Raw genomic sequence first — 21,745 nt, 5'->3', positions numbered from 1 at the left:
AAACTCTGGACTCAAACCTCAAACCTACAGTAAACATCTTTGAGGAAAAAAGCAACTTCACAGTTTCTTTGGCTGATAAAAATAACTATTTGGGGTATTTGGTGACTGTAATGTAAAACTGATGTATTCCTCACACCTCCTGTCTCTGTGTCATCCTGTGGTCCAGGTTGGGTGGTGGGTTCTTTGGAGATCCTGGGTAGTCCTGCCAGTCTGGTTCGGAGCATCGGTAACGGTGTGTCGGACTTCTTCCGTCTGCCATACGAGGGCCTGACCCGGGGTCCTGGGGCCTTCGTCAGTGGAGTTTCCAGAGGAACCACCTCCTTCGTCAAACATATCTCCAAAGGTTCATACAGACTCTGTGTTTACTCATAAACGTAATGTTTCCTGTAAGTGAACGTAAGGGGAACACTTCAGATTTGACATAAGTGTCTAATGCTCTCATCATACTTCTACTGTGAGATGGTCGTATTTTTTTTTACTTTTTCTGACTGTAAAGTTTAACTTTTTGTTCCCTTTTATAAATAATAAATAAATAAATATAAAATTAATACATTTATAAATAATATTTGCCTTAAGTCTAGTATTCACACTTACACTATATGGACAAAAGTATTGGGACACATTGAATTTATTTTCTAACAGTTCTGGAATATAAAACAATAATGACAAATACCATAATATAGTTTTATATTGGGATAAATATCATTGCTTTGCATTAGTTAGTTCTGTTTAAATTATTATCTTTGCTTCCAAAATGCCTCAGAAGCGGTTTCTACTTCATTTCTCTCAACATTGATTTTTTTTTTAACCATGACTATGATTTCAAATGTTCTAGCACCTATATTTCTAAAATATTTTTCATTCTCTGACTGTAAATAATAATTTTCTGTCACAACTAACATCTGCTTTCTCCACAGTTCACTTATGAAGACAAATTTTACATTAAACTTTAAGGAAATATTGATGTTTATAAACTATGTGGACAAACATATTGAGACACATCATGGCTACAACTGTAAGACACCCTGTTCATGATGATTAGACATATAAACATCAATATTTCCTTGATGTTTTTTAGAGGCACTTTGGAAGCAAAGATAACAATTCAAACAAAACCAATCAGTGCAATGATATTTAGGAGGAATTTAATCACCACTACTGTAGATACACTAAATGGAAAAAAGTATCGGGACACAATCAGATGTTTCTTTTCTAACAGGAGTCTGGGATACAAAACAATGACATGACTGATGTTTATAAACTATATGGACAAAAGTAATGGGACACATGGCTACAGCTCCTGTCAACTGATTTGATATAAACACCCATATTTCCTTAAAGTTTAATGGGAGATTTTTCTTTTTAGGTGAGATGTGAATAAAGTAGATGGTTAGTTGTGGTAGAAAATGATCATTTACAGTCAGAGCATGAAAAGATATTTCAGAAATTTAGAAGTAGAACATTTAAAATCATAGCCATGGATTTTTTAAAAATGTGAGAAATTAAGTAAAACCATCTGAGGCATTTTGGAAGCAAGAGAATTAAAACAAAACTATCCAATGATATTTCTCCCAATATAAAACTATATTATGACATTTGTCGTTATTGTTTTGTAGCCTAGACCCGTTAGAAAGGAAACACCTGAATTCCTTGTGTCCCAATACTTTTGTCCATATAGTGTATCTAGTACTTCAAACCAAATATGCTGTTCTTCTGTCCAGGAACACTGACCTCCATCACCAACCTGGCGACGAGTCTGGCCCGGAACATGGACCGTTTGTCTCTGGATGAGGAACATTACACCAGGCAGGAGGAGTGGAGGCGGCAGCTCCCAGAAAGCCTCGGAGACGGACTGAGACAAGGACTGTCCCGCCTCGGCATCAGCCTGTTAGGTATGTGAGGAGGCGAGACTCCTGGACCCGTGTTTAGGACCAGAAAAAGGACTCCAGTAAATAGAACAGAAGACGTGGAGTCTGTTTTCTTTTCAGTCACAGCAGGTGGAACGTTTTCCTGAATTTATTAGATGTGAAGGGATGTCGTTGGATTGGTCCAAGGTAGGGTTACTATGGATAACAAAAACACTATAATTTACATATAACAAAAGCACTAAAAAAAAAAAGACTAAAACTAAACACAAACTATTCTCCAAAATAAAAAAACGTCTTGTTACAAATGCACTCATAAAATTAACTCAGATTTAACTGAAACTAGAATAGAATAGAATAGAATAGATGTTTATTGTCACTGTTACAGTAAGAATGGAAATCAGTTTAGCAGCAAACACTTAAAGTGCAAAAAAAAAAAAAAAAACCTGTATAAAAAATCCCAAAAATAACTGAAAAATATTGGCAATATAAAAAAATTGTAGGGATAAAATATTAAATATACAAATACTACTAAAATACTGCTAAAAACTACTAAAATATAGAAAAAAGATAACTTTCTACTAAAGATAAAAATGTACATTAATTAAAAACCAAAATGTAACACTAATAATAATAAAAACTAGTTGGAATTTCACTACTGTCAAAACTTTCATCCATGCAAAAATACATATTGACACTTTCTCTTCATGTGAGATTGTCATTCATACCTCGTCGTTCAGGTCATTTGGTTCATAACATGTATTTATCTGTTGGCTCGCACAACAAGAGCCTCAATATGACACCGAGATCCGAGACGGAGCATTGGCGACGGCACAGCGGGGTCTCCATAAACACTCGGGGGGCAGTAAAACTCTAAACTCATATCACACACTAAACACACACTGAGCATATTGTCATTGAAGCTAAACAGCTGCTTGTTTCAGTCTGGGTTACAGTAGATTATAATTCCTGAGGTGCTCTGTCAGTCACAACATCTGTGACCTAAACACTTGAATAGTCCGATATTTTTATCAAATCCTCACAGATCCACATTAATAGCACTTTGGATTCTCATGTCTCACTGAATAAACGAATATGAGACAGTTTTTAACCCATAAAGACCCAAAGATCCACCATCGACTAAAAGCATCTACTGATGCAAAATGTTTAATACCTGTTGATCCACTAATCCTATTAATACATGTAAATAATTGGTGTAAAATACAGTTTGTCGTCTTTTCATGGTCATCAGATATGACCTATTTGGATGTTCAGAGGCTTTGTATTTACCATGGAAACACCATCATCTTCTACAACATTGATTCATCAGTAAAACCATGGAATTTGATAAAAACAGTGGATGGAGACACTTGTTTTATATTCAGTTATTGATATATTTTGCTGATTTATTTTCTTCATTTTGTCTGATTTGATCTAATAACCTTTGAATTTACTCTGATCTTTCATGAACATCTGCACGATCAGTAAATTAAATATAGGAAAATTGGTTGGTTTTCACTGAAAAATGCAAAATGCAGAGAGGAATATTCAAATGAATGGTGATAAATCGTTTAGGAAAGACAAAAAAAATCATTTGGGAGTTGGGACTAAAACAGTTGTGGGTCTTTAAGGGTTAAAACATACATGTATTTGTTGAACACTTTGATGTGTTTGTTGTTGTTGCAGGAGCCATCGCAGGCATTGTGGACCAGCCCATGCAGAACTTCCAGAGGAACTGGGAGCTGCAGATCTCAGCTGGAAGCAAAGCCAAAGGGGTCATCTCTGGAGTGGGGAAAGGCATTGTGGGAGTGTTCACCAAACCCATCGGAGGAGCAGCAGAACTGGTATCGCAGACCGGATACGGTGAGTTTAGGACAAAAAAATGCTTTGACATCCAGAATTCACTGAGCTGAACTGAGGGACGTGAAGACGGTGGAAATCAGGATGGATGCTGATGTTAGGGATGTTCATTTTTCCCTTTTTGTTGTTATTTATTCCTTTTTATGCCAAACAAAGAAATCGTGTAGATAAAAATAACTGACTTTTTTTTTTTCCCAACTTATTTTACTGAGTTTTTGTTTTGTTTTGTTTTGTTTTTTTCAGTCACAGGTTCCATGTATACAACATGCCTTTGTATGTGAAATGGGAAGTCAGTAACCTAAGTGAGAGCAATTTATAAGAACAAAATAAAACAACCTCAACAAAGAACAAAACAGACAACAAACAAAAAGTACCTCGACATTAAAGAATACAATTATATGATCCTATGTAGGTCAGTCAGTGTCCATCTCAGCGTTGAAGGTGCCTCATTACACACTGTGTGCTCATTATGCTCCTGTATGTTCAAGAGTAAATTAGGTTTAGTTCATTCCAGTCCAAAAATAATTATTTTGAATGAGCACAAATCAATCACACAAATACATGATAGCACAGCAGATACATAACAGCCACTTCCATCAGTGTAACGTCAGATTATTTACCGATAGACCGATGGCAGACACGTACATCTGCAAATGTTGGTGTTATTTGTGCATCTGTGGCAAAAACTGAACCAGATTCAGTTTTTTTGTTCCTTCACTTGATTATTATTTTTCTTTCGTTGCGTCACAATATTCAGATTTAACACAGGGAACAGAGAAGGTTTGGTCACATGTCATTTAAAAGCTATAAAGTGTTAATTTTTTCTGCCAAACTCGAAGCACAAACTCATATAAAACTTTCCAATGAGCCTCAGGCAACAACACTTTAATGAACGTTGATATGAATTAAATGTCGTGACCATTATAAAGCCATCAGTGGACGGACGAGAGTGTTTATGAGTGGTTCTGTCGGGAAAAGCCAAAAGGACACAAACACACTTTAATATTGTGTTTATTAAATTATTTCTTTTTCTTAATATCTGAGCAACTTCTCAGACATAAAACCTCATTTTGCGCAGAGATCACTTTGATGCTCCAAGAAAAATTAAAAATCACAATTTCACTTACAAGTAATAATAATAATTATCATTATTATTTTCTTATTATTTTTATTATGTTCACAGAACTGACCTCAAACAGATAATGTCGTTAGTTTTACCTTCATCCTAAAAGTTCATACATTTAACAAAGGCAATAAATCAGAATCAGAAATACTTTATTAATCCCCAGGGGGATATTTGTGTGTTACAGTTGCTCCAATACAGTTAAAGTATAGAAAGAAAGCAACTCAAGAGCAAGGAAAAAAGAAAAATAAATAAGTAAACAATGCTATGCAGGTATGTACTAGAAATGTACAAGATTTACAAGGGAGTTACAATATTCCTGTTAGAATGTGCGATTCTACTGAAAATACAAATATAAATGCTGGTCCTGGAAACTTTGTCCTGATTCATCTTTCATATAGACTTATTTTTCCTAAACTACATGTTATTCACATTCACCCGAAACACTGTTTAACATTCGATCTTTTCTAAATCTTTGTCGCCTGAATGAGTCTTACGTCATTTATTCAAATTGCATCGACATAATAATCATGATGCTTTGTCTTATTTGTAAAGAATCTGTCAAATTTGTAGTGAGTGTTTTGTATTTTTCCTTTCATGGGAAGGTTGACAGTTTCTCGTATAAACTTTGCAGTTTAAACGTCAGTAGCAGCAGAATCATCATCATTATGGAGGAATAGAAATGTAACCTCAGCTGGATGGATAATCCCACAAACTATATTCAATGCTGTTAAATCCAGATCAAGGCTGTAACCGCAGTTTCCCATGAAGTTGGAATAATTCTGTTTTAAGTCACATTCCTGTTTTTATTTTTATTCCTATTTAATCACCTTTGATCAGGTGCAATAATTACACACTGAGTCCCAGTTATACTTTATGTATCAGGAATAAATCACATTATCACAGTTCATGCAATCACCTCCAGTAATGTGCAATAATCCTGTAAAATATGAATTATGTGCAATAAGTCATGGAATAATCCTCTGTTCTTAAAATAACAATGCAATATTTATACAATATTTATTCAAAAACAAATGCACTGTTTTTTAAAGTGTCAATTCATATTTTGTGTCTGTTTTTAATTTATTCGAGTTTTGGTTCTATTCTTATTTTACTTTTGTTAAATTGTACAGGGTGGGGAAGCAAAATTTACAATGAACATTTAGTTGTTTTTTCTCAGCAGGCACTACGTCAATTGTTTTTAAACCAAACATATGTTGATGTCATAATCATACCTAACACTATTATCCATACCTTTTCAGAAACTTTTGCCCATATGAGTAATCAGGAAAGCAAACGTCAAAGAGTGTGTGATTTGCTGAATGCACTCGTCACACCAAAGGAGATTTCAAAAATAGTTGGAGTGTCCATAAAGACTGTTTATAATGGAAAGAAGAGAATGACTATGAGCAAAACTATTATGAGAAAGTCTGGAAGATACTATTAAAGAAGAATGGGAGAAGTTGTCACCCGAATATTTGAGGAACACTTGCGCAAGTTTCAGGAAGCGTGTGACGGCAGTTATTGAGAAAGAAGGAGGACACATAGAATAAAAACATTTTCTATTATGTCAATTTTCTTGTGGCAAATAAATTCTCATGACTTTCAATAAACTAATTGGTCATACACTGTCTTTCAATCCCTGCCTCAAAATATTGTAAATTTTGCTTCCCCACCCTGTATATTCTAATGTCTTTTCTTACTTTTTAAGATTTGTATTTTTTTTATTTTATATTTGCTGTATTCTTATTTTCTGACGTATTTGTTTTTTATTCATGTCGCATTGACTGGAGTAGCACTAATTTCATAGAACACACAATGACAATATAGGCCATTCTATTCTATTCTATTCTATTTCATGAGAACAGGTAAAGGTATTTTATTCCAACTTTATGCACAACAGTGTATGAGGTTTGTGGTATTTTTGCTGTTTTGTTATTCCATAAATGTTTAAAAAGTCTTAAATTTGGCTTCTTTAAACCTGCAGATACACTGGTATTTAGTATATGTTCACTTATGCCATTTTTTACAGTGTTTCAGGATTTAAATGCCCTAAAATAACACTCACTCTTACATGTCTAATCATATCAACGCCCTCCCAGAGTCGTGTGTTTTACGGCGCTGAGGCCTTCGTTGGCGCTAACAGGTCTTAGTTTCAGAACATAAACCGCCAGTGAAGTGGACTTTACCATAAAAGACCAACGGCTCCTGGGGCCTGGACCTGATCTACGTGACCCCTGAGCCGAGCACAAACACACACAAACACAAACCTCTGCATTTACACAAAGGCTGAACAAAGACATGACGCAGATGAGCTGTGAGGTGATGAAGTCCCACCACAGGGTCCGTTATTAAACACGTACACAGTCAGAGGCCGAGGCAGTGACGTCATTAACAGCGTTCTTTACTGCTGTGTTTTAACGTCTTGATGAGTTCGTTGGCCTCCGCTCACCGACAGCAGACGGAGATGAAGGAAAACTGACCACACACTCATGAGTTATGGACTGAAACGTACACACAGAATCAGTCACATCATGCACTGGAAAAAATCTAAATCTTACCAAGTGTATTTTTCTCATTTCTAGTCAAAATATCTCATCACTCTTAAAATAAGACATAATCACCTAAAGAGTAACTTTTCAGTGACATATAAGAACTGATTTTTAAACAACAGATCTGGAAAATCTGATTTTAACAAATCTTACCAAGATAATTTTCACTTGTTCCATTGGCAGATTTTTTGCTTAATTCAAGTAAAAATATCCTGTTTAATTTTTTTTACTTGTTTTTAGAGTGTGTTTTTAAGATTAGCTTCATCAGAGTTAAAGTGAACCCAGGTTTCACTCAGAGACGCTTCATTCTGGTCTAGTTCAGTATGAAGTAAATAAAGATTGTACCACGACTTCAACCTCTGAGCTCAGATCACACAGAAAAAATGTTTATATTCACTGTAACAGAGGAGTTTTAGGCTTTTTTTCAACACCAGAACTGAAGAAATACTAAATCTAGAAGGATTTAGCATTTATGAGTATGTGAACCATGTGGAAATTTATAGTTTTCTGCATGAATTGGTCATAAAATGTGATCAGACCTGCACAACAACAGAGAAAAGCAATGTTCATAACCTAATACCAAACAAGTAATTTTAATATTTCATGTTTTTATTCAACAGTTCAACAGTTCAGGTTTGTTAAATCCTGACTCTAATTATCTCATTTTGGAGTCATCAGACTCAGGGTTCACTTATGTTTTACAGCAGAACCATGAGTTTTTAATAACTGTGTCCAATAAAGACATGGAATACCATACTTGTTGTTTGTTTGGTTTTAGGTTAAGAACATTGTGTTATGGAACGCAGATCAGATCACATTTTATAACCAGTTCATGCAGAAAATGACAAAATTTCCGAGGCTTCAAAAACATCTCCTACCATTGTAGTCACTGGTTAGATATTTCCAGCATGGTGCTCCATTTCTAACACATTTTTGTTTATAATTGTCCTTGTCAGTATTTAAACCACAAATAAACCCCTGACTGTGACCCATATTTCCCTCTGTTTTTGCCACTCAGTGCCGAGAACGGACCTTGGTTTGGATCATTATCAGCATCAATAGAAGGTTTTACAATGGATTTGTAACAGCTAACACTATAGCCTGAAACTAAAAATAAATAAACAAATAATACCTTCTTACAAATCTGATGGGGATTTTTCATTTTGACTTAGATGATCAGTTCAATCTTTGTTTAGTTAAAGATGTTTAATTTCCAACAGTCAAACTCTAGTCATTACATCTGCCTTTAAAAATTAAAAAGGAATTAATTTTGTTTATACATCAAAACTGTGATTTTTTTTTTTTGGTCATATGCTCATGTGCTTTGTTTATACTATAGTTAAAATAATAAAAAAATATCAAAAAAATTTAAAAAACATATCTACAAGAAATTGGTAAAAGTAATTAGATTACTGCTCATCGTGTGCATTGTTAAATGGTGTTGGGTTCACATTTTAATGCCATGTTTTCTGTACAGAAGTGACTGAAAGATTCTATTTTTTTTTATAGGAAACACCTGAAATTCATACCTTCTTTACCATATATGTTGCATTATCTTTTACTCTGTGGTCTACATGAAATTTTAAAAAATTACACACTGAAAAATGTCATTTTGTTTTAGGATTAGGAAACAGTATTCAGTTCCATGTACTACCTGTATATTTCACTGTTTGTGTGTTTGCATTGTCCTGTTAAAATACTGTTAAAATTGAAGCTCTCCTATTGGTGGACCCCGAGTTCGATGGATTACTGTGACATAGGTCCTGGTTCTGTGTCAGGTTTTATTTTTTTCTTAATTTATTTTTTATTGACATTCAGTATTAGAAATTCGCATGCTGTACTTCATATGTACATATGTCATACATTTGTTGTCGGCTCTAAAGGCCAAAATAATTTTATTTTTTTTGTCCAGACACTGAAAAGAAAGGCAGATAACCAAATAAAAGAGAGAGAAAAAACTATGTACAAGTAGGGAGGGGTCTTTTGCATACAACACAATCACTGATTTGTAAAAACAAAATCAGGTCTGTAGGGTGTGATATAATTGACACAGTTTTCCAGTAGGAAGCAAATTTCTCCAATTTGTGATTAACAGAAGCTGTAATCTTCTCCATTTTATAAATGTCCATTGTGATTTCCATCCATCCATTTAAAGTTGGGTTCTCCTGTAATAGACATTTCCTGGTGATAGTCTTTTTACAGGCCACCAGCAAAATATTCATTAAATGTTTATCTCTCTTTGGCCGTTCCTGAGGTATGTGTCCGAAAAACATAGTGTTACTCTCAAGGGGTATGTTGCATTTTGTGTCAGATTTTAAGAACAACTGTGAAACTGTCTCATTTCCTTCAGATAAATCTAACAGTAGAACTAAACTAATGTTGTGTATGAGTCTAGGCAAGGCAGGTTTATTTATGTAGCACATTTCATGTACAAGACTTTTCAAAGTGCTTTACATAAAACATTAAAAGCATTACAGCAGGGAAGCGATGAAAAGTATAGGCATGAGAAAAAAAAGAGAAAAACAAAAAAAAACAGATAAATAATAAAACAGATAAACATGAAACTGATAACTTTAAGCTTTAAAGAAATAGTGCAGATCTGAACTGATGAATTAAAACTCTATTCAAATGCAGCTGAGAACAGATGGGTCTTTAACCTGGCTTTAATTCTAAATCTTGTCTCTGATGCCGACTGTGTTTCCTGTTTGTGTTTCCGGACAGGAATCCTCCACGGAGCCGGACTGTGGCAGCTTCCTAAACAGCTGTACCTGCCCACAGAGGAGAAGTCGGCCCAGGCCCCGAACAGCCACCTTAAATACGTCTGGTACGACCTCAGATCTGTTCTTTTCTCTTACTTTCACTGGCGATCGTTTAGACGTGGGACATGTGTTCTTGTCTTTGCTTTCTTTGGGTTCTGTCCAGGTTCTGCTGTTCTTTTTCACCCTCTACCTCTCATCATTTTTGCTGTCTTGTTAAAAAAAAAAAAAAAACCCTTGGAGGGATCATTACCCACTGTGAAAAAAAACACAGCAACTCTGGAAAGATGTTTGACCTTGGTCCCACACATGGTATCCAGGCTGCCCTCTCCTGTTCTCATGGAGCTGATGTTAAAAGGTTTTTCTAAGCGCTCTGCCAAAGCCGCCAGCTAGAAATTGTTCTTGTTTAACTCTGAGTCTGTCCAGAGATGATGCTCTGTGCCATCAGTTGGAGAAACACCTTGTTTTTTGTGGGCTGGAAACACTTTGTCAGTAAGATGAAGCCGAGTGAACAGAGGCAGGAGGTTACCTTTAAGGGATGGATGGGTGGATGGATGGGTGGATGGATGGGTGGGTGGGTAGGTAGGTAGGTAGAGATAGATAGATAGATAGATAGATAGATAGATAGATAGATAGATAGATAGATAGATAGATAGATAGATAGATAGATGGATGGATGGATGGATGGATGGATGGATGGACGGACGGACGGACGGACGGACGGACGGTAGATGGATGGATGGGTGGGTGGGTGGATGGTTAGACAGAAGATAGATGGATGGATGGACGGACGGATGGACGAAAGATGGATGGACGGATGGACGGACGGACGGACGAAAGATGGATGGATGGATGGACAGAAGATAGATAGATGGATGGATGGACGGACGGTAGATGGATGGGCGGGTGGGCGGGCGGGCAGATAGATAGATAGATAGATAGATAGATAGATAGATAGATAGATAGATAGATAGATAGATAGATAGATAGATAGACGGACGGACGGACGGTAGATGGATGGATGGATGGGTGGGTGGGTGGATGGATAGACAGAAGATAGATGGATGGATGGACGGACGGATGGACGAAAGATGGATGGATGGATGGACGGACGGACGGACGAAAGATGGATGGATGGATGGACAGAAGATAGATAGATGGATGGATGGACAGACGGTAGATGGATGGGCGGGTGGGCGGGCGGGCAGATAGATAGATAGATAGATGGACAGAAGATAGATAGATGGATGGATGGATGGATGGACACACACAGTCTCTTTCGTATTGTTCAGAGCAGCTTTTGCAGAGGGGATTAAATATTTTTTGTCGATGTTTTTTCTGGCCACTGGAGTCTTCAGCTCTTCGTGTCCCAAACATCTCAGGGTGCTCTTGAAGGAACACTTAATATAACCATAAAAATTTATGAACGAGACCCCGGTGTCTCCAGAAGGTTATCAAGAGCCGCGGCTGAAGCGTAATGAATTTTCCACAATTTAGTCGGTTTCCATAGCTATGAAACATTGACTTCCAACAGCAGTCGACTGTCGACTGGCGTGAGAAATAAGGCCAAGTTTTAAATACAATATTTCTTTAGGACATTTCCACTTTAGTTGTCATCACCCGGGAGGTTAGCGAGTATGTTGTGCTAATGTTAGAGGAAGATGAAAAAAGGAAAGAAATACATGAATGCTGAGCTAATGCTCCCTGGTGGATTCCTTCATGGTGCATTGCAGTCAAACTGGTTTCCATCAGGCATCCATCAATTATTTTTACTACTACAGGTAGCGCAGACACTTGAGGGGTCAGACTGTGAAAGCAGAGTAACACTGAACAGAACCTGAGTGTCCCTACTGTGGCTGATCCAACATCTGCTCCACAACGGGAACACCTGCCTTCCAAAGCAAACAAACTGTCAGAGGAACATGACGGAACACTTCACCCAGCGCTCGCTAATTTCCCCATCGAACACGTGTGTAACAGGACACACTCGCGTCTAAATTACAGGGTGTATGAAGCCGCTTGGACGTGTGTGTCAGGGTAGTCGGACACTTTGTGTGGTCTTAGGTCTATTTACAGTTAGGAGGTCTTTAGTGTGTACATGTAAATATAGTCACATAATCCAGGTGTAAACGAAAAGCAAAGTTCCAGTTCATGTGAAAGTTCCACTGTTTGATGCGTGATGTCCTCCCCAGACCAACAAGTACATGTTTTGGCTTATTTACATTAAATAATTGTCTTGATTGGAAACAGAATAATGCAACCGTTTAATCTGATACATTTTTTTATGGAAAGTCCTTTTCAGTGGACAGCGTTTTTTTTTGTTTGTTTTGTTTTTTTAAAGTAAATCTGTGAAACACTTGTCCCAGATATCAGATAATGATGATGAGTTTATTCATAAAAAAGACTATGAAAAGACTATTATACTTTTTAAATAATGCACTTGTTTAACCCATAACGACCCAGTCCTACTTTTAGGTCAGTTCCCAAATTAATTTATCTGTTTTTTGATTCTGTTGGGTTTCTGTAAATTGGCTTAGAGTCTAGTTTTGACCAACTCAATATATAAAGTGTCATGAGATAACTTTTTTGTTGTGGTCTGGCGCTATATAAATAAAATTTGATTGAGTGATTTGATTGGTTTTCCCCTGTGAGTCGCTTTGGAAAAAAGCATCTGCCAAATGCATAAACATAAACATCTCTCTATGTAACCTTTCTTAAGCAGTTTACCACTGTTTATAATAATATTATCCACTGTATTCTGGTTGTTTTTAAGTGAAATCCATGTATTTTTCTATATTTAATTCACTGTTCATGTAGATGTTCATAAAAGCTCAGATTAAAGTTGATGATTATTATATCAGAAACAAAGAAAACTGAAGAAAAAGAGACTTTTTCAGCGAAGATATCATTAACTGAACATAAACTGTCCATCCACTCTCACTGATCAAACTCCATGGATTTCATACTGTGATTATCATTGATTATTTGGTTTATTATGGTTTATTAATAACCCTTAAAGACCTAGACCCTTTTTTGTGACAACTTCTAAATGAATGTTTCTCTAGATTTAATCTTTCCTAAATGATTCTTAACCAGTTATTTAATATAGGCCAGTGCATTTTGTGTTTGTCAGTGAAAATCAGGTATATTTCCCATAATTAGTTCACTATCTAAATTGATGTTCATAAAATCTCAGAGGAAATTCAAAGCTTATTTTCTCAGAACAGAGAAAACTAAAAAAAAAAAAAAAAACTTAAAAAAATAAAATAAAATCATTAAATGAACATAAAAACAAGTGTCTCCATCCACTGTCATTTGTTAAACTCCATGGGTTTTACTGGTGAATCAGTGTTGTAGAAGATGACAGTGTTTCCACGGTAACTACGGAGCCTCTGAATGTCCAAATGGTCATATCTGATGACCATGAAAAGATGAAGAACTGCATTTTACACCAATTATTTACATGTATTGACAGGATTAGTGGATCAACAGGTATTAAACAGTTTAGATCAGCCGATGGTTTCGGTCGTCAGTGGATGTTTGTGTCTTTACGGGTTAATAAAAGGTAGTTACACATATTTAATTATTTTTAGGTTTGATTTGGAACCTTTTGTTGAAGCTTCAGGAGCCAAAATTAGGGTGAAAACACCACAGTATGAAAACCCTTGCCTCCCTCCTGCAGTTCTCTCCCCTCATTCCAAATCCAGAAACAAAATACAAATGTACAGGGTGGGGAAGCAAAATTTACAATATTTTGAGGCAGGGATTGAAAGACAGTGTATGACCAATTAGTTTATTGAAAGTCATGAAAATTTATTTGCCACAAGAAAATGTCCATAATAGAAAATGTTTTTATTCTATGTGTCCTCCTTCTTTCTCAATAACTGCCTTCACACGCTTCCTGAAACTTGCGCAAGTGTTCCTCAAATATTCGGGTGACAACTTCTCCCATTCTTCTTTAATAGTATCTTCCAGACTTTCTGGTAATAGTTTTGCTCATAGTCATTCTCTTCTTTCCATTTTAAACAGTCTTTATGGACACTCCAACTATTTTTGAAATCTCCTTTGGTGTGACGAGTGCATTCAGCAAATCACACACTCTTTGACGTTTGCTTTCCTGATTACTCATATGAGCAAAAGTTTCTGAAAAGGTATGGATAATAGTGTTAGGTATGATTATGACATCAATATATGTTTGGTTTCAAAGCAATTGACGTAGTGCCTGCTGAGAAAAAACAACTAAAAGTTCATTGTAAAGTTTGCCTCCCCACCCTGTATAAGAATCTGATGCTGTTTTGCGCTGCTTCTGAAAAGAAAAGACACTTTCCAAGCATCCACATCAAACCATGTAGTAGGGCACTGTCGTGTCTGGAAATCTGATCAGTGATTGGTAGTTACAGCTGTCAGTCATAGAATAGAATCCCTCCCTATCTGCCTGGAAACACCTGTGACTAGTTAACATTAGTATCACAGGTTGGATTTTCTGTAGCATGAAAACAGTTCATTTCACAAACATCTAGTTTCCTGTTGAACCAGTTAAAAAGACTGAATCTGTTGGAAGATAATTATGGAATATTCAACCTGCAGTTTTAAGGTACAGTCCTACGTAAAAGTCTTAATTCTACTGTTATGTGCTGTCTTTTTAGAGTTGAAATGCACATATATTTATTTCTCATTCTCTGTTCTTCATATACATCATGAAAATACAGGAAATATGTGCCTTAAAAGACACACAAAAACTGAACTGAATGTGTTATAAAGGTTAAAGTTACTATTTATTATGACCTCTGACCCCATGACAAGAAGTAGCACAAACATTTAGAAACAGCTGTCACGGTGTCAACTTTTTTTTTTTGATAATTTTATTAAATTTGTTGAGTATTTTATTAATTTTTTGTTCATTTTGTTGATTATTCTGCTCATTTTTTCTGTCATTTTGCTTAGTTTTTGTTCTTTACTGGTGTATAACATCAGGAAATTAATGCCGTAAATCTCATATTGTCTGAACAAAAGGGTTAAAGACATGTTAAGTGCAAAAGGAGGTCACGCTTTGGTTTGTAGAAACTGTTTTTACCCTGAAACTTGTATTTTCCCTGCTGTTCATGCTTCACATGTATGAGATTGGATATAAAAATACAGACTGATGTGGACATTAGAACTTTAATAAACCAACAAACCTAATGTTGGACCAGGACTTTTATAGAGAACCGTATAAAACATAAAAACGCTAAATAGAAAACACTTGTCAGCTGTTTGACATGATTCTGATGTAGATGATAAAAGGGTTAGTTTGAGGTTTTTTTGGGGGGGTTTCTGTTGTTTCCATGTGATGCCTCCTTCATGAAAAAACTCAGAAGTGTGATCTGCGTTAACGATAAACAGTGTTTGACCTTTTACCGTATTTGTCGTAATCCATCCACGTCTAATGCATTTCCCGTCCATCTTCAGGAAAATGCTGCAGTCCCTGGGCCGTCCTGAGGTCCACATGGCGCTGGAGGTGACCATCGTCAGCGGGTCGGGTCAGGAACACGCCGGCTGTCTGCTGCTCACCTCCGAGGTTCTGTTTGTGGTGAGTCTGAGCGAGGACACGCAGCAGCAGGCCTTCCCCATCACCGAGGTAAGAACCCTCCGACCGGACCAGAACCAGCGGATCTTTAACAGAGAGTTGGGAGTCCTGAACCCGATGTGTTGTGTGTAGGTGGAGTGTCGGCAGGACCCGGATCAGCAGGGTCAGCTCAGCCTCACATTACAGCAGCAGACGGTGACCAGCGACACAGAGGTAAGAACCCACAGACGGACTGAAGAGTCACCCATAAGACCCAGTGTTCCTTTTGTGGCCGTTCACACTTGACTTTTTCTCCATATTTAACCTTTCTTATGTGATTTATCACCATTTATTAGAATATTATCTTCTGTACTTTGTGTTTTCAAGGTCCAAGGTTACTTTATTTGTACCCGTAGGTAGATTTGTTTTGCAGTCTAGGTGATTGCTTTGGTATTACAACAATACATACGTTGAACATGTAAGACAGGTACTTGATCACGCTTACAGACAGGACAAAAAGACAAAAAGTGCTCAGTGTTCCACCATTCATCAGTATAGCAGCATGGATAAGTTAAAGAATGTAATAAATAAATAAGATCAAATAAATGAAAACAAGATGCAATAAAACACAATAAAAACCAGAAAAGATAAGAACAATCCGAGATAAAAAACCAGGATAAGAACATAAAATTTAAAAATGTAAAAATTTGAAGTCACAATAATAATAAATGGAGCAAAGAAATGGAGCAAAGAAATGGAATAAATAACTAAATAAGTTAGTAAAGTGCAATGTCACTATTTCTTATTGAGCTAAATGACGGCAACAGGAACAAAGCTGTTTTTCTAACGCTGTGTCCTGCACCTGGGACTAAGAACCTCCGTCCAGAGGAAAGGAGCTGAAATTCACCTGGTAAAGGATGGGAGTCACTGTTAAGAACTGATGAAGCCATCCTCTGGACCTGTTTAGTGGACAGGGAGGCGGGACAAGACTGGGACTCACCAATCAGGCGACTGGACCATCTGACTATTTGATTTAGTGAGTTTCTCTGCAACCGAGGTCTGACCGAACCACGGCACCAGACAAAAAGATAAAACAGACTCAATAAAGGAACGATAAAACAAAGTTAAAACGGTTCGGTCAATGTGGAAGTGTGCCAGTTTTCTCAGGCAGTGAAGGCGCTGATGGCCCTTTTTACACACAGATCTGCAGTTTTCATTACAACTCAGTTTTCATCAATTATCAGTGATAATCAGGTATTTTCCTACATTTAATTCACTAATCATGTAGATCAGGGGTGTCCAATCCTGGTCCTCCAGAGCTTTTGTCCAGTGTGTTTTAGATGTGTCCCTCTTCCAGCTCACCTGACGGTCGTTATCAGACCTCTGCACAGCTGGATGAGAGGTTCATAATTTGAATCAGGCGTGTTGGAAGAGGGATACATCTAAAACATGCAGGATACTGGCTCTCCAGGACCAGGCTTGGACACCCCTGATGCAGATTTTCATTAAAGTTCAGAGAAAGGTTGAGGATTATTATATCAGGAATAGAGAAAACTGAAGAAAAAGTATATTTTTCAGTAAAATCTATTAACTGAACACAAACCCAGTGTGTCCATCCACTGTCACTGATCCAGCTCTTTGGGTTTTACTGGTGAATCAGTGTTGTAGAATAGGGGTGGCCATCTCAGGTCCTGGAGCTACTATCCTGCATGTTTTAGATGTTTCCCTCTTCCTGCACACCTGACGGTCGTTATCAGACTTCTGCAGAGCTTGATGATAGGTTTACCATTTGAATCAGGTGTGTTGGAAGAGGGATCCATCTAAAACATGCAGTATAGTGGCTCTCCAGGACCAGGGTTGGCCACCCCTGTTGTAGAAGATGACTGTGTTTCCATGGTAACCACAGAGCCTCTGAACGTCCAAATGGGTCATATCTGATGACCATGAAAAGACGACAAACTGACCAGTTATCTACCTGTATTGATAGAACCAGTGGATCATCAGGTATCTAACTTTTTATATCAGTAAATGATTTTGGTATCCTGTTTGGGTCTTTATGGGTTAATATGAGATTAAAAACCAACAGTTAAACAGGACTGGAAATGAAGAGCATTCAGATCCTTTACTCATGTATATTACATAGTCAAAAGTATTGGGACACATCACGGCTACAGCTCAGAAAAAAAAGCCTGTTTTCAGTTTTGCTCTGATCTGTTTTACAGGAAAAGGATCAAATGTATGAAATAGTAATAGATTTCAAACAAATACATTGAAGCAAAATGATAGGAATTTGCTTCTTAGATGTTGCGGTGCTAAGTATAAAACTGTACATAATAGACCAGGGGTGTCAAACATGTGGCCCATGGGACAAAACCAGGCCATGAAAGGTTCCAATCTGGCCCACAGGGGGGAAAAAGTGCAAAAATGACACTGATGATCACTCATCAGTCAAGGGTGTCACACTCATTTTAGTTTTATTTTACCAATATTCTGCCTGTTACTAAATGTTTTGTGTCTTTGTAGAGCCACTGGGATCTGTACAGTTGTAATGCACATAAACTGAGGCAGAATATAGTTAAAATTGCACTAATTTTTGTAAATAATTTTAGGTTATTTGCATTTTTTTGTGAACATTTTCATAATTTCACATTTTCGCACTGAAACAGAAATTTGGAGTTGTCATTATTTCTAGGCTATTATGTTATTTTACTGGTTTGGCCTGTTTGTCATCAGACTGGACTGAATGTGGAACCTGAGCTAAACCCTGTAGACGTTACATTCAACCACAGCTGGGTTAAAATAAATGATTTAAAAATGACTAATATGTGATCTTTTTTTTTTTTTTTTTAGGCAATATATTTATTAACACTTTTTTTTATATATATACACATACACTTGTAAATATAAACACATGTAGACCTGTACCTCACAAAGGCACCTGCAACATTACAAGTGTTACAAGTAAACACACACATACACAAAAAATAAATAAAAAATTACAAATAAACAATACACATCACAGACTTCTCAGTCATAAACATTTGTACATAATTTAATGCCCTGTTTCAGTTATGGGTATTTGAACTCATTAACCCTGTTGTAAGGTTTACACAACTGAATATTTATTCCTCCTCATTGTCATTTGCTAAATCAACATTTTTAACAAATATCTTAAAAGGTTTCCATATTTTTTCAAACATATCCTGCCTACCTTTTTGTATGTACATCAGTCTCTCCAAAGGAAAAGTTGTCAACATTTGCTTCACCCAGTATGCAATACTTGGCCTGCTGGTCTTTTTCCAAAACATTGCAATGGATCTTTTGGCATGTAAAAGACACACATCTATTAATATTTGTTCACTTTTGTTGTACAGGGTGTCCCATAAGTCTCCATACATAGGAAAAATAAACGTTTCTTGACATAAACCATTTTTATTTATATAATATGCTCTATATGACTGCCATTTTGTCGGGAACACATTTCAATGCGTGTCCTCCACTGCTGAAGAACTATAAAGAAGAAATATAAAGAAATACATGTTAGAACCATATATGTATGGAAGTATTATGTCTCCTATGTATTGAGACTTATGGGACACCCTGTATTTATGACCTTTTGGGTAAAGCCCTAAAACAAAAAGTGCAGGATCCATTGGAACGATTTTCGAAAATCATTTTAATATTTGATCATTTTGTCTTTAATGACTGAAGCGTTAGTATTATGGTCTTAGGCCGTCTGTGTTCTTAACCCTCCGTCGTCTCCTCAGGCCGATGGCGTCCGTGAGCGTCTCTCAGACCAGCAGTACCGGCGCCTGGTGGACTACGTGACCCGGGCGTCTCAGTTCCTGTCCCCGTCCACAGCGTCTCTGCAGCTCCAGACCCCGGTGACGCTGGCCGAGCCCCCGCCCTCCGTCACCAAGTCGTACCGCTACCTGGTGGACCCCGCCTTCGCCAGGGTGTTCGTCAGTAAGTTCACCATGGTCAAGAACAAAGCCTTACGCATCGGATTCCACTGACGCGCCCGTAGTTTAACAACCACCACCGATCCCCTTTGAATTAAAGCCTTAAAGCTCTTCATACACTGGCTCTTAAAAAGACGACAACACGTTTTATGCAAAAGGTCGGTTTATTTTTTACCACGCCTTAGGGATGGGTAGAGTTTAGACATTTTGGTAAAAAGATTTTCTACAGATTCGTGACATATGCACAGAGAAGAGCAGATGAAATAGAAGCAGAAAACAGTGTAGATCTGTTTATTTTACTTGAACATTTCAGTGAGTCTAGTGAACACTAAACACGTGAGTAACGAAGGCGTTCAGATGATTTAAAGCTGTCGTACGACGTCGTCCATGACAACATTACAACAGGGTTCAGTTGCTGTAATTGCGCTTTAATGTTACAAAAGATCAAACATTTACTTGTGTCCAAAAACATTTCAGTTAATAATGTAGAAGTAATTAACTCCCACTTCTGAAACTGAAACATGAAGAGTGAGTTTGTACTTAAACCTCTAAGTAGGAGTCAGTGTGAGCAGTTACAGCAGATGGATTCAGTTCTAGTGTGGACACCTGTGACGGTCTAGAACAGTTGTGAACCTCCTTTAAACCTCCTCGGACCAACAGTGTGTTCCCTGTAAAGGGTCAGGTGGATTATTCACAGTGGGTTTGTATCCGTGTTAACAGTTACTCAGCGGGTCAAACAAAACCTAAGTCTCTGTGTCCATTTTACCTCGAAATCCAAAACTTATTGAGTTCAGTCAAACATATGGCCCTCCATCCCAGCCCAGGGATGAATCTGAAATGCAAAACTTACATTTAAGACATTAACAGTCAACAGCGTCAAAGTCATTTTAGTTCAGGACAGAGACCAGTTTGATCAAGAGTAAAATAATGTAATGTTTCATGACTCTTACAAACTATTCATTAATGTGAACCAAAAATGTCTTCAGAAAAATAAGTGCAATTTTAACAATATTTTGTGTATTTGTAAGTTGGAATGCACATGTATTAATGATAAACTGAGGCAAAATATCATTATACTTAAGAAATTTCAGGTTCAGATTTTGTAAAGGACAGTTTGTAGACATGAACACTAACAATGAATCTTCTGTATATGTCAAAGCAGTATGGTTTTAATGAAGTGATGAATCAAACTGAAAAGGTTCTGTAGCCTCTTAAACCCAGGTCCATTTGTTTCCAGTGGGAATAATTTCAGTGTAACGCAAAACAATGGATTAGCTGAAGCTTCATTTACCTCCACCAAGGAGGTTATGGTTTTGCCAGGGTTTGTTTATTGGTTAGTTAGCAAGATAACTCAAAAAGCTATGGATGGATTTTCATGAAATTTTCAGGAGGTGTTGATACTGGCACAAGGAAGAAATGATTACATTTGGGGGGGGGGGGCTGCGCTCTCCAAGTGCTTTTCTAGTTTAAACCAAGCTCTGATCAGAAAACAGCAAAGGTAAGACAACATTCACCATTATCTGTTCATAATGTCACCTTTATGTTTTGTCTGTCTCAGTGAGTTTTATCGGTACAGAAATAACACTAGGACTGTTGGATCTGCTTAGTGTTAGCTTAGCGCCGCAAGGTTCGTTTCATTGGTCTGTTGTTTATTAAATTATTCATGCCATATGCTGGTCTTAGACCGTTTTGAAATTGTGTGCATTTAGCTGATGTTCTTCTGGTTACCTGGATGCACAGAATACGTTAATTGTTGCAAGTGTTGTGTGGCGTTACCATGGTAACAGACGGAATTGTGGCTGCTTCAGGTACTGGGGGCATCCATGTGACTAGAAGAACATCAGCTAAAACCTAAAAAAAAAAAAAAAAACCCTAATTGTCGAACAGAACTCAACTGGGGTATAACAAATCAATGAGACAAACTGCAGCGCTAAGCTAACACGAAGCAGATCCAACAGTACTGGTGTTATTTCTCTAACGATAAAACTCACTGAACGACACAAAGATGAACAAAAATAAAGGTCACATTATGAAGCGATGTTGGTTAATGTCGTCTTACCTTTGCCGTTTTCTGATCAGAAC

General features: G+C 37.1%; 1 protein-coding gene across 3 annotated transcripts in view; it reads left to right on the top strand.

Annotated features, from left to right (window-relative positions):
* Positions 1–21,004, top strand: part of vps13b (vacuolar protein sorting 13 homolog B) — a 464,114-nt gene extending 443,110 nt beyond the window's left edge. For 2 of the 3 annotated variants that reach the window (XM_030157727.1, XM_030157729.1), the window contains exons 62-68: positions 167–343; positions 1,722–1,892; positions 3,552–3,728; positions 10,122–10,224; positions 15,605–15,773; positions 15,855–15,935; positions 19,469–21,004. In XM_030157727.1, the coding sequence (XP_030013587.1) occupies positions 167–343; positions 1,722–1,892; positions 3,552–3,728; positions 10,122–10,224; positions 15,605–15,773; positions 15,855–15,935; positions 19,469–19,717 (1,127 nt within the window). In that variant the 3' untranslated portion in view covers positions 19,718–21,004. The remainder of the gene's footprint in view (positions 1–166; positions 344–1,721; positions 1,893–3,551; positions 3,729–10,121; positions 10,225–15,604; positions 15,774–15,854; positions 15,936–19,468) is intronic. The other variant, XM_030157728.1, reaches the window with a different exon arrangement.
* The last annotated feature ends 741 nt before the right edge of the window (positions 21,005–21,745 follow it).

This window comes from Sphaeramia orbicularis, chromosome 16 (genome assembly GCF_902148855.1).
Source record: "Sphaeramia orbicularis chromosome 16, fSphaOr1.1, whole genome shotgun sequence".
Lineage (NCBI taxonomy): Eukaryota > Metazoa > Chordata > Actinopteri > Kurtiformes > Apogonidae > Sphaeramia > Sphaeramia orbicularis.
Note: the sequence above shows the minus strand (reverse complement) of the source record. Positions and strands in the feature narration are given on the sequence as shown.